This window comes from Gorilla gorilla, chromosome 4, assembly GCF_029281585.2.
Source record: "Gorilla gorilla gorilla isolate KB3781 chromosome 4, NHGRI_mGorGor1-v2.1_pri, whole genome shotgun sequence".
Classification (NCBI taxonomy): domain Eukaryota; kingdom Metazoa; phylum Chordata; class Mammalia; order Primates; family Hominidae; genus Gorilla; species Gorilla gorilla.
In genome coordinates, this window is record NC_073228.2 from 141,895,261 (window position 1) to 141,909,821 (window position 14,561).

A 14,561-nucleotide genomic window follows, 5' to 3' on the forward strand; every position below is an offset into this window, starting at 1 on the left:
GCCCTCCAGCCTGGGCGACAGAGCAAGACACTGTCTCCAAAAAAAAAAAAAGCATCTTTCCAAACTACAACTTGGCAAAGAAATACTCCCTGTAGTTAAATATTCTCAGTTTTTATTTCTAATATGGTAAATACCAACAAGTATAGTCCACATTAACATAAGCTCATTGGAGTCCTCAATAACTTTTTATAAGGGTACTAATGTTTGTGACCAAAAGTTTGAGAATTGCTAACTTAAATCATCCCCCAAGTGTTTATTTCTCTTAGGATTCCAACATACTTTCCTAGGCTACTTCTGAAGAGAAATACAAAGCAGGCTACCTAATATTTCCAATAAATGTTTGCAAATTACTTCATAGGAATACTCAAAAAGATGACATGTTAATTACTAAAAGTTCACTCTCCAGTTTCAAATTCATTAAGAGCTCCCTATATACTAGGCCCTATGCATTCTAGGGAAATTTCTCCCTGACTTTCCTTTCATCCAAGGTAGATAATCAAACAATATATTCTATATTTCTTCTGTCTCAGAACACTGACACATTTGCTATATATGTAATTTTAATCATATTAAATTGAACATTCAAGAAAATTCCATCTTGCTTCTAAAGCTCCATTTATTCAACAAGTAATACTTTACTGAGTGCCTATTCTGTAGCAGGCACTATCCTAAGTGTTATAAATACATAAGTAAACATAATCCTGCTGTCTCATGGTTTACTTTCTAGTGCTGGAAGATAGACAATAATAAATGTATGTTAGATGGTTATAACAGTTATGAACAAAATAGAACAGGGTAAGGGAGATCAAGAATGGAGGATGAGGAGGTTATCACTGATATAGTGACATTTGAGCAAAGAATTGAACATACTGAGAGAACCATGCAGCTATCTAGTGGCACATCTATCCATATAGAAGAACAGTCCAGTGCAAAGGCTCAAGTAGAACATGACTGGTGAATTAAAGAATTTTATTATGGCCAAAGGACAATGACTAAAGAGAGAGCAGGCAAGAGATAAAGGAAAAATGGGTACAGCAGTTAGGGGTGGGATGGGGCAGACTATTTATGCAGAACCTTACAGGCCATTTAAGAATTTTGGCTCCTTCAATAGAGAGACATTAAAAGGATTTAACCAAAGGAATGAAACGCTCTTACCTCTATGAAGAGTTCAGAGAAAAATAATATAATAAATGATCTTAGTTTTTAAAACAACAGACGTGTTATACTAATGAAATCAGCTAGACTCAGCAAAGTACTTTCATAATTTATAAGAAACAAGAATAAAAAGCTTAAGTGGATTGCTGGGGATTAGAAATAATATACTTCAATGGGAGCTGGGTGCAGTGGCTCACACCTGTTATCCCAACACTTTGAAGGGCCAAGACGGGTGGATCACTAGAGATCAGGAGTTCAAGAGACCAGCCTGGCCAATGTGGTGAAACCTTGTCTCTACTAAAAATACAAAAATTAGCCAGGCATGGTGGTGGGCGCCTGTAATCCCAGCTACTCAGGAGACTGAGGCAGTAGAATTGAGAACCCAGGAGGCAGAGGTTGCAGTGAGCCAAGATCACGCTACTGCACTCCAGCCCAGCCTGGGCAACAGAGTGAAACTCCATGTGAAAACAAACAAAAAACAAACAGATATCCTTGTTTAGCAGAGAGACATGCAAAAATAAATATCTCTAAAAATATATTTAAAAACACTAATCATTCTTTCTGAAAGGCTGATCAAACAAATCTGTTCCCTCTGTTTTTTTTTTTGTTTGTTTGTTTTTGTTTTTTTTTGAGACAGAATCTCACTTTGTCACTGCAAGCTCTGCCTCCCGGGTTCACGCCATTCTCCTGCCTCAGCCTCCCGAGTAGCTGGGAATACAGGTGCCCGCCACCACACCTGGCTAATTTTTTTTTTTTGTTTGTATTTTTAGTAGAGACGGGGTTTCACCATGTTAGCCAGGATGGTCTCGATCTCCTGACCTCGTGATCTGCCTGCCTCAGCCTCCCAAAGTGCTGGGATTACAGGTGTGAGCCACTGCGCCGGGCCTGTTCCCTCTAACTAGCTGTGTGCTTCATTCCACTTCAGTTTTTCATTTGCTTATCTCTCATTAAGCACTTATGAAATGGCATGCATTTTTATTTACTTTTAATTTCATAGAGGACACACCTATAAACAACTTCAATCTTTAGCCTCTATCTCAAGCAGTAATAACATCTGTAAAAATAAGTTGCCATTCAAATGAATGTAAAAATAGGTAATTTATAAAAAATTTTTAATATGAGCATCTTTAATAACAAACAGAATATAAATTGACCACAGTCTAGAAGGTACTACACACCGTGGATATTTTTACTTTCAAGAGAAGAGTTAAATTATTAACATTTTCATAAATAAATAAATGTCAACTAAAAAAACAGCAGGTACCTCTACTCTGATGACATGTAAAGGGTTTTATTTACCTGAAAAGTACTATAATGAAGCAACAGATACCACCAAAAAAGTAGTCATGGGCACTTTTTAATCTTTATACACTTTATCAGCCAAAACTAAAATAAAAAGGAAATGTATAGATATTAACTGAAACACATAAATATTACTAAATCTAGAAGACCACAATGGTAGACATATCTGTTTCTGCTGCCTAATATCCCTACCCCAACATTGTGGTAATAGCCCTGTTTTCCCATGGGAAACTAGCTCCTCCCTCCATCCCGCACCGTCCTCAGATACACATAAATCACAATGACCAGTTCCACGCTGGCCATGGGAATACAGACACCTAACTAAATTTAGGGCAGACGCTCTCCCGACCACCCCACAGCTATGTGCTCCAAAGCAGAATAACAGACAGACAGAGGCAGTCAGAACTCTCACAGCAATAGCCACATGCTGAAGAGATTATTCCATGCCTCTGTGTTTCTAAATTTCACAGAGCTGCCCATGTTCTTATCTTTGCATTTCAATTTGACTGTAGCCCAGAATCCTTCTTATTAATAAACTGCTTTTTCTATACTTTAACCAGAATCTGTTCCTAGGAGCTGCAATTAAAGAATCCTAACAACTGGCCAGGCGTGGTAGCTCACACCTGTAATCCCAGCACTTTGGGAGGCTGAGGTGGGCAGATCACCTGAAGTCAGGAGTTTGAGACCAGCCTGGCCAACATGGTGAAATCCCGTCTCTACTAAAAATACAAAAATTAGCCAGCCACGGTGGTGCGGGCCTGTAATCCCAGCTAATCGGGAGGCTGAGGCCAGACAATCGCTTGAACTCAGGAGGTGGAGGATGCAGTGAGCCGAGATCACACCACTGCACTCCAGCCTGGGCAACAGAACGCAACTCCATCTCAAAAAAAAAACAAAACTGACAACCACTAAATCTCCAATGAATCCTTCTAAAATGACTGTGTTGGAGCAAAGGAGGATCCTCTACAAAACCAGACAGATGACCAAAGAGAAGCTATTAGTAATATGTATTTGAAACCATACTTAGCCTTGCTGGTAATTACATAAATAAAAATACTTAATGAATTCACTTGTCTAAATCAGCACTGTCCAAAAGAAATTCTGCAATGATAGAAATGTTCTATATCTGCACTGCCCAACATGATAGTCACTTGCCACACATGTGGCTACTGAGCACTTGAAATGTAGGTGGCACAAATATGGAAGGAATTTTAAAATTTTATTTAATTTCAGTTCGTTTAAGTTTACATTTAAGTACACACAAGTGGCCGGGCACAGTGGCTCACACCTGTAAGCCCAGGAGCTCAAGGCCACCTTGGGTGACATGCCGAAACCCCATCTCTACAAAACATACAAAACCTAGCTGGGCATGGTAGCGAGCACCTGTGGTCCCAGCTACACAGGAGGCTGAGGCAGGACTGCTTGAGCCCAAGAGGTAGAGGCTATACATGAGCTGTGATTGTGCCACTGCACTCCAGACTGGATGACAGAGCGAAAGACCCTGTCATTAAATAATAATAAATACACAGAAGGAGCTAATGGCCACCTTATTGGAGAGCAGAGCTCTAAATTAACAAAATTAGAGGCCGGGTGCAGTGGCTCACTCCTGCAATCCCAGCACTCTGGGAGGCCAAGGCAAGCGGATCACTTGAGGCCAGGAGTTTGAGACCAGCCTGGGCAACATGGTGAAACTCCGTCTCTCCTAAAATACAAAAGTTAGCTGGGCATGGTGATGTGTGCCTATAGTCTCAGCTACTTGGGAAGCTAAGGCATGAGAATCACTTGAACCCGGGAGACAGAGGTTGCAGTGAGCCGAGATTGTGCCATTGCACTCCTGCCTGGGTGACGGGGTGAGACTCTGGTCTCAAAAAATAGTAATAAATTAATTAACAAAATTTAAAACACCCATTTAAATATATTGCTGTAAGGTCCTCAAGAAAATACTGTTAATGACAGTGTAAACTGGGTCATGCCCTTTAAGCAGTCTGGAAATATTTATCAAAAGCCAGAGAAAGGTTCACTCTTCAATTCCAGTAAATGTATCCAAATAATTTACAAGGAGGAAAAAAGGGCCAAACAACAAAGGTATTTTTTTTCTTTTAGTAGCAGTACAGTACTGACAAGCTAGCTGAAACAACTCAAAATATCAAGAAAAAAGAATGTTAGAATATAGTTAAATATCTGAACATATAGATATTTTAATATATAATTAAACTACAGTTAAGAGACCATCAAAAAATAAATTAGAAGGTCATGTAAACACACATAAAAGCAAAAACAGAATGTTAAATCAGGCAACAGAGAGAATAAACAAACATGTTAATATAACAGAATTATGATCCTGTTTGAAGAAACCATAGATAATATAAAGATCCAGAGGCCTACAGAGAAATGTAATAATTGTGTTTAGCAGCATTTAAAATTACTTCATAATTTTCCTAAATGGCAATAGATAGCTCTTCCCTTAGATATTACCAGTTACTTTTAAATGACATTTTGCTTTCTGACTCAAATTATTATTTCCTCTTCTTTTTAACCACCATTCCACTGAACACAAATTAAATGAAAAATATCTAGTGGACTAAATATATAGCTGGATCCTCCTAAGTAGAAAGGGTTAGTAAACCATGGAGCTTTACGGAGAACTAGCAGAGAATTTAGCAGACCTAAAGATACATATGGGAAGTATGACAATGTAAACTGGGTTACATCCTTTAAGTAGTCTGGAAATATTTATCAAAAGCCACAGAAAGGTTCACTCTTTCTCTTGAGTTCTCTAAAGCTTCCTAAATTGTGTGCCCAGTGGTCCCAGCTATGTGCTGGGATAGGGTCTTCAGCCTACCACATTTATCGAATTTACCCAGCATGCCATGTAAATATTATCATTTTCTACATGAAAAGAATTGGAAAGCACTATCTTAATGGATCAGAGTTCCATCCTTACAGCCTAGTTACAACTAATTGTAGCCTGGAAACGGGATATACAAGTCAATTCAGTCACTGTATCCTTCTCTAACGATGCTACTTCCAGAGGTTCTGAAATTTCATCCAGCCCAATTAATAAGCTAATACAAAACAAACTTTAACAAGAAATATTTGTAAGAGGTTATGTTTTTGAAAAAAGGTATTAACACTAATAACTGAAAATTCCTTAGCAAGACTGCATCTTTAAATTTTACTTCTTGCTCTTTTTCACACACAAATGCCAAACTTTCACATATAGTTACAGTCTGTGTTTCTGAATGCTGGAGTGAGTCTACACTTAGAATGAAATACTCAAAAGCTAAAGTTCATTCAACTGAGCTATTACCTTGTTGTTGCCGTAACACTATTTGATTCCAGGATGTTTTCAGTCATCCTTAATTGTACCACCTCTGGCATGTCATTTGATTTTTCTGCACCCTCTTCTGGAAGTTCTTCAATATGTTCCAGCTTTTCATCTTCCTCTTCTTCCTCAGAAAGTTCATTAACCTATATAAATAAAAGGAAATTCAGAATTAAAATGTAATGAAACCATTAACACATCTAAGACATACTATTCTATGAAAATTTTAAACACAAACAACTCATTTTTATTTCCTCATTTCCTAGGACCAATCTCTCTTATGGAGTAAGTAACTGTCAACTTCTTCATATCAAAATAAAACTGCAACCAGACAAATGTAACATTTTGAAGCAGGATTAGTGTATCACTAGTTGCAAATTAGTATATTAGTATATTGCAAAATTAGTATATCTAGGAATATAAGTAAGCCTGTAAGGTATAGTTAACATTAAGAAAACTTAATTTTCTAACTAGTTTCGTAAATGTAACACTTACAACAGACTTTTAATTGATCTGATTTTCCAGGTGCCTTAAACAAGTCATTTTAATATAGTAAGTGTGAAAAAAGAAGGGCAAAAAAAATGTTGCCTTAAGATGTTAGCTACATTTTAGAAAATGTCAGCTAACTTCTAAGCGATTCAGACTGAATTATTCATGAAGAGATGGAATCCTATAACAAGGAAGAACTCATATTTTGACCAGTAAGCACAAGTCAAGGTTATAATTATCTTGCTAGCAGGAGCTCTAAAATGTCCTCCATTATGAAACTGGCTACGTAGGTAATCACTCTAATAAAAAGATACTGAAATATTAGAGAAGGAAAACCAGCAAAATATTTTCAAATGAGTTTTTAAGTTATCCCAAAGAAGAAACTATCTATAGAATTGCTTAATACAAACTAATACTAGTCATTAAAGACTCTGAGCAATGCAAGTATGCTTTTTCTCCATGCTAGAAAAATGCAATAGAAATATCTAGAATAAATGTGTTTACTACTACATGTAACAGTGGTGTTTTTCCTGATGGACAAATACAGTTACTAGAATACTCTCAGAAAGTAAAACTGCAACCAAAAGAAAGGTAATTACACTGTGATATTCTATCACACTCCTAATCAACAAGTACAGAGTGCCTATTTTAAAGTATAATACAGGTTGGGTATGGTCGGTGGCTCACACCTATAATCCCAGCACTTTTGAGAGGCTGAGGGGGTTGGAACCCTTGAACCCAGGAGTTCCAGACCAGCCTGGGCAACATGGTGAAACCTTGTCGCTACAAAAAAATACAAAAATTAGCCAGGCATGGTGGCATGTGCTTGTAGTCCCAGCTACTTGAGAGACTGAGGTAGGAGAATCAATTGGGCCCAGGAGGTCGGGGCTGCAGAGAGACGTGATTGTGACACTGCACTCCAACTTGGGTGACAGAGTAAGATTTGGTTTCGAAATTAAATAAAGTATAATACAGTATTCCCTCTCCCCCTCCCCCTCCCTCTCCCCACGGTCTCCCTCTCCCTGTCTTTCCACGGTCTCCCTCTGATGCCGAGCCGAAGCTGTACTGTACTGCTGCCATCTCAGCTCACTGCAACCTCCCTGCCTGATTCTCCTGCCTCAGCCTGCCGAGTGCCTGCGACTGCAGGCGCGCGCCACCACGCCTGACTGGTTTTCGTATTTTTTTGGTGGAGACGGGGTTTCGCGGTGTCGGCCGGGCTGGTCTCCAGCTCCTAACCGCGAGTGATCTGCCAGCCTCGGCCTCCCGAGGTGCCGGGATTGCAGACGGAGTCTCGTTAACTCAGTGCTCAATGGCGCCCAGGCTGGAGTGCAGTGGCGTGATCTCGGCTGGCTACAACCACCTCCCAGCTGCCTGCCTTGGCCTCCCAAAGTGCCGAGATTGCAGCCTCTGCCTGGCCGCCACCCCGTCTGGGAAGTGAGGAGCGTCTCCGCCTGGCCGCCCATCGTCTGGGATGTGAGGAGCCCCTCTGCCTGGCTGCCCAGTCTGGAAAGGGAGGAGCGTCTCTGCCCGGCCGCCATCCCATCTAGGAAGTGAGGAGCGCCTCTTCCCGGCCGCCCTCACATCTGGGAAGTGAGGAGCGTCTCTGCCCGGCCGCCCATCGTCTGAGATGTGGGGAGCACCTCTGCCCTGCCGCCCAGTCCGGGATGTGAGGAGCGTCTCTGCCCGGCCGCCCCGTCTGAGAAGTGAGGAGACCCTCTGCCTGGCAACCGCCCCGTCTGAGAAGTGAGGAGCCCCTCTGCCCAGCCGCCCCTACTGGGAAGTGAGGAGCCCCTCTGCCCGGCAGCCACCTCGTCCGGGAGGGAGGTGGGGGGGTCAGCCCCCCGCCCGGCCAGCCGCCCCGTCCGGGAGGTGAGGGGCGCCTCTGCCCGGCCGCCCCTACTGGGAAGTGAGGAGCCCCTCTGCCCCGCCACCACCCCGTCTGGGAGGTGTACCCAACAGCTCATTGAGAACGGGCCATGAAGACAATGGCGGTTTTGTGGAATAGAAAGGGGGGAAAGGTGGGGAAAAGATTGAGAAATCGGATGGTTGCCGTGTCTGTGTAGAAAGAGGTAGACATGGGAGACTTTTCATTTTGTTCTGTACTAAGAAAAATTCTTCTGCCTTGGGATCCTGTTGATCTGTGACCTTACCCCCAACCCTGTGCTCTCTGACACATGTGCTGTATCCACTCAGGGTTGAATGGATTAAGGGCGGTGCAAGATGTGCTTTGTTAAACAGATGCTTGAAGGCAGCATGCTCGTTAAGAGTCATCACCACTCCCTAATCTCAAGTACCCAGGGACACAAACACTGCGGAAGGCCGCAGGGTCCTCTGCCTAGGAAAACCAGAGAACTTTGTTCACTTGTTTATCTGCTGACCTTCCCTCCACTATTGTCCTGTGACCCTGCCAAATCCCCCTCTGCGAGAAACACCCAAGAATGATCAATAAAAAAATAAAAATTAAATAAAAATTAAAATTAAAAAAAATAAAAAAGAAAAAAAAAAGTATAATACAGTAGTTAAAAGCTAGGCCTCAGAGGCAGAAATACCTATATTCACACATCCCTACTTGTCCCTAACTTTCTCTGGCAACTTATTTAACTTGTCCAAGTCTTAAGTATAAAATGGAGATGCTATACTAACTACCTCACAGAGCTGGTTGAAAGGATTAATATACGTAACCTCTTCAATGTCTATACATAATAAGCAATAATGCCTATCATTATAACTGAAATTGTTGTCATTTCTTTAATAGCATAGATCCTAGTTTCTACATGTAACATCACTTTTTATATAAATGAAGAGAGTATCCACCATCCAAACTACCTAAAGCAGGAGGTCTCAACCACAGGTCTATCAAGGTCACTAGTCAGATGGGTCACTAAAAAGTCATTATTAACAATAGTTAGGCCAGGCGCGGTAGCCCATGCCTTTAATCCCAGAACTTTGGGAGGCCAAGGTGGGTGGATCACTTGAGGGCAGAAGATCGAGACCAGCCTGGCCAACATGGCAAAATCCAACCTATACTAAAAATACAAAAATTAGCCGGATGTGGTGGCATGTGCCCGTAATCCCGGCTACTTGGAAGGCTGAGACAGAATTGCCTGAACCCAGGAGGCAGAGGTTGCAGTGAGCCAAGATCGCACCACTGCACTCCAGCCTGGGCAACAAGCAAGACTTTGTCTCAAAAACAAAAACAAAAATAAAAACAAAACAGTGAACCATTAAGTTCACATGTAAAGTACATGCAGCAGATTCTGTGTAATTCGTTGTGTTTATAAATGTCTTTCCTAGTCTATCCCACATCATGTATAATGCTAATGAAAAGGACTGAAAAATCACTGGCCTAAGTGATTAACTGAGAGGTAAGATTTCAACACAAAGGTGAAAATCTCAAATGATAGATCAGGTTTTAAAGTAGATCTAATGGGAAATTATCTTCTTTCCCCATCTATGTATTTTATTAACTAGTGAAAGTTGAGAGGATGTACTTAATATCCATCTGGTAATCTAAGCAAGGAAACACTGGCCAAAAAAAAAAGTTTTCAGAAGTATAAAAGGGGACCAGGTGCAGTGGCTCATGCTTGTAACCCCAGCACTTTGGGAGGTAGAGGTGGGTGGATCACCCGAGGCCTGGAGTTCGAGACGAGTCTGGCCAACATGGTGAAAGCCTGTCTCTACTAAAATTACAAAAATTAGCCAGGCATGGTGGCGAGCGCCTGTCATCCCAGCTACTCGAGAGGCTGGGGCAGGAGAATTGCTTGAACCTCGGAGACAGGGGTTGCAGTGAGCCAAGATCACACCATTGCACTCCAGCCTGGGTGACAGAGCGAGACTGTCTCAAAAAAAAAAAAAAAAAAAAAAGGGTTGGGGCAGGGGTGGGAATTATTGTGGTTGATTAATAAAAGCCTGGGCACAACAGCAAAATATCAAAAAAAATTTTTAAAGAAGGCTTTTAAAACTGAGAATAAAAACTTATTCAGTTCACACCTTTTTGGTACAGAGATACTATTATTTCAACATTTTTGTTTGTTTTTTTTTAAGATGGAGTCTTGCTCTGTCAGTCAGGCTGAAGTGCAGTGCTACGATCTTGGCTCACTGCAACCTCCGCCTCCCAGATTCAAGCAATTCTCCTGCCTCAGCCTCTCGAGTAGCTGGGATTACAGGCACATGCCCCTACGCCTGGCTAATTTCTATATTTTTAGTACAGACAGTGTTTCACCATGTTGGCCGGGCTGGTCTCAAACCCCTGACCTCAGCCGATCCACCCACCTCAGTCTCCCACAGTGCTGGGATTACAGGCATGAGCCACCACACCTGGCCTATTTTAACATGTTATATCACACTTTTTAAAATCATTTTGTGGGGCCAGGTGTGGTGGCTAACACCTGTAATACCAACACTTTGGAAGGCCAAGGCAGGAGGACTGCTTGAAGCCAAGAGTTCAAGACCAACCTGGGCGACATAACAAGACCCTGTCTCTATAAATAATAAAACAATTTTTTAAAAGATTATAATGTAACCTCAGAAAGAGATTTTAATATTCTAGAGTCACCAGAATTTAAAAATTACCTGCCACTTAAACTATTAATATCCAGATGCTTCCCATTAGTGACAATTATACTATTGTGTTGATTTGCTGTATTACTGAAGAAAAACTTCAAATTTTTAAAAATGTGTACCGAATCTTTCCCTCTACTTTAAATTTCTCACCCCTTGCCTATATTCCTCTATGCTAGCAGTTTCTCTGCAAAAAACCAAAACACTGCATTATCCTTACAAAATAAACAATAGGAAAAGAAACAAAAAATCTCTACCATATACTCTAATTTTAATGCCTTTTCCTTATTAATCAAATTATGGAGGACAGGATGTTGTTCAGGAAAAAAATCATGAATGTGCCACCTACTGATTACATATAATAACCAAGATAATTACTTCCAGGTCAGTATTTAAATTCCACTTATGTCTGTGGCAAGTCTTTAAGAGCATATTATTCTTAAAAAAAAAAAAAAAAATTATCCCTCCAAACAGAATATTCTCACCTGTTCAGTAATTGAACTCAAATCATTAGATGAAAAATCTTCCTCTTCATTCTCAAAAAAGTCATAGTAGTTTTCCAGAAGTCCAGCCATTATCCTGCTCACTATTTCTTGCTCTTTCATATCTTCCACATCTGTGTAAATGCTAAGAATAGAAGTCCAAATTGAATTGAGAGTTCTTAAATCAATCACAGGTAAAGGTAGAAGACAACCAATGAGATACTTTATGAACATGGGCAATTTATGTCACCATTCTGTGCTTCCATTCTCCCATCTGTAAAACCTACCTAATTTGTACCCTGTTCACAAAAATGCTATAAGAATTAATCATATCTACCATAAAAAATAATTGTTTATCAAGCAACCTGCAATCCTTGGGAGACAATATAATGATTCCATTTCACATATCTAATTTTTTTTTTTTTTTTTTATGAGATGGAGTCTCGCTCTGTCACCCAGGCTGGAGTGCATTGGCGCGATCTCGGCTCACTGCAAGCTCCGCCTCCCCGGGTTCACGCCATTCTCCTGTCTCAGCCTCCCGAGCAGCTGGGACTACAGGTGCCCGCCACCATGCCCAGCTAATTTTTTTATTTTTAGTAGAGACGGGGTTTCACCGTGTTAGCCAGGATGGTCTCAATCTCCTGACCTTGTGATCCGCCCGCATCAGCCTCCCAAAGTGCTGGGATTACAGGCGTGAGCCACCGTGCCCGGCCTCACATATCTAATTTTTAAAAATTAAACAAAAATTTTTTAAACAACTTACTGGAAGACATCTGGACCAAAGACAGCAGCCAAAGAATTTGCAGACCAAATTTCTTCATGATGTGATGCTACATTGGCTAAAAATCTACACAGAAACTTTAACAAACTATAATTAACAGGTGGAAGCTGTTGCAAGAGGAACCTCAACTTTCTTCCAAATTCATCTTCATTATTATAATCTATAAAACAATAATAACAGGTTTTTTCAATAAAGGAAAAAGCAAAGCTCTGATATTTTGCCAGGTTCACATTACTCCACCCACATCACCTTTTTAATACAACAATTCAAAACCTCTTCACTTCCTCTACTGGGGCCAAATGCCTTAGGGCTTTGTATTTCACTTATGAAATGGAGAAGAGGTGGAGAAGAGGAGCTGGAAAAAAGGAACTCAATCCCTTAATTGCTGGAGGATGTTTTCCTCATCTATTACTCATTGGCCCCAATTCTCTAGTTTTTTTTGGTTTTTTTTGTTTTTTTTTAATTCTCATCCTACTGTCTCCAGCATGACTGTACCTGTGTTTCCACACTAGTGCCAACTATAAGAAGTCAAAATGCACTGGCCATGCCAGACAATACAAACCACTAGTGAGCAAAGCAGAGATGCAATTTGAGGGGCTAATAGTATCAGTGATACCTTTCAGCTTAGATGAAAGTAAAAAGAAGGAAAGAAAAAGGTAACAGTGTGATTTTCTTCTCCTGGCTTCCTAAAATAAACAATTAACTTCAGCAATATCAGTAGAACTAAATTAAAAGGTCTTTCATTTCTCGTCTGTTTTTCTCCTCTAAATTTATGTTGGTTTCTGCTTATCAAGTAAACTTTATCACACAAGTTAGGCCTTGTATTTATCATGTCAATGAGTTTTCATTAACAGAAACTAGACCCGTATTCATTCCACTGATTGGTGAGGATCCCATTTGGGAGAAATAAGTGCTCAGAGGTCCTCTCAAAATGAAGTGATTTATTGTGCTACATGAGTAAAAATCAATTAAATTATGTTTCATTTTGTATTTTTCCGCAGGTTCTTAAAATTATTTCACTGAAAAACTCTTGGTAAAAGGTTACGGTCATGATATTAACTATCTCTGCAAAATAACACTAGTCTAAAAAGTTTATCAGGAAATAGGACTCCAGTACTATGTTGATTCAAAAAAAAAAAAAAACGTGGCCTCGTATGGTGGCTCATGCCTGTAATCCCAGCACTCTGGGAGGCTGAGACAGGTGCATCACCTGAGCTCAGGAGTTCGAGTCCAGCCTGGGCAACATCACGAAACCCCGTTCTACCAAAAATACAAAAATTAGCTGAGTGTACTGGCACACACATGTGGTCCCAGCTACTCAGGAGGCTGAGGTGAGAGGATGGCTTGAGCCTGGGAGGCAGTGGTTGCAGTAAGCCGAGATCGTGCCACTGCACTTCAGCCTGGGTGACAGAGTGAGACCCTGTCTCAAAAAGAAAAAAAAAAAGGCTGGGCGCGGTGGCTCACGCCTGTAATCCCAGCACTTTGGGAGGCCGAGACGGGTGGATCACAAGGTCAGGACATCGAGACCATCCTGGCTAACACGGTGAAATCCCGTCTCTACTAAAAATACAAAAAATTAGCTGGGTGTGTTGGCGGGTGCCTGTAGTCCCAGCTACTCAGGAGACTGAGGCAGGAGAATGGCATGAACCCAGGAGGCAGAGCTTGCAGTGAGCCGAGATCGCACCACTGCACTCCAGCCTGGGGGACAGAGCAAGACTCCATCTCCAAAAAAAAAAAAAAAAATTTTAAGTTTATCAGGAAAGGCTACAGTCACATGAGTTTTACTTAAAATTTAAAATGCAACCAATAACAACTCTTCTATACTTTGTAATATTACCAGCTGTCCATTCAAATGTACCAGTACTTCAATTTTAAAATCAGACAGAATAGTCCCTGGATTAATGTTTAAATCACTGGACCTATAACTGATGAGAAATTTTAACAACCTAAGCATTCAGCAGAAAATTATTATAGAAATCACATATCAAAAATGCAAGCACTTAATATTATCAATATAATGAAGATACCAACACTTGACAAATTCTACCTAACATTCTCTCCAGCTCTGTGGCACTTAATGTCTAGCATACCTATCCATATGTTTATTTTTATCATCTATTTTACCATCTTCCCTTATCCCCTATAGCATTTTAGTTCTGTGAGCGCAGAGATATTTTTTTCTTTGAGACAGGCTGTCGCTCCAGGCTGGAGTGCAGTGGCATGATCACTGAGGCCCACCACAGCCTCAACCTCCCAGGCCCAAGCGATCCTCCCACGTCAACTTCCTAGGTAACTAGAACCACAAGCAAATGCCACCACAGCTGGCTATTTTTTGAAGTTTCTGTAACAACAGGGTCTCCCTATGTTGCCCAGACTGGTCTAGAACTCCTAGGCTCAAGTGATCCTCCCGCCTCAGCCTCCCAAAGTGCTGGGATTACAGGCGTGAGCCCCCACGCCCAGCCACGAG

At 41.0% G+C, this 14,561-nt stretch overlaps 1 protein-coding gene across 20 annotated transcripts in view; it reads right to left on the bottom strand.

Annotated features, from left to right (window-relative positions):
* Positions 1 to 14,561, bottom strand: part of FAM13B (family with sequence similarity 13 member B) — a 115,326-nt gene that overhangs the window by 62,920 nt on the left and 37,845 nt on the right. For all 20 annotated transcript variants that reach the window (XM_055389091.1, XM_055389098.2, XM_055389087.2 and 17 more), the window contains 3 exons: positions 12,077 to 12,254; positions 11,317 to 11,458; positions 5,768 to 5,928 (listed from right to left, as the gene is read on the bottom strand). In XM_055389091.1, the coding sequence (XP_055245066.1) occupies positions 5,768 to 5,928; positions 11,317 to 11,458; positions 12,077 to 12,254 (481 nt within the window). The remainder of the gene's footprint in view (positions 1 to 5,767; positions 5,929 to 11,316; positions 11,459 to 12,076; positions 12,255 to 14,561) is intronic.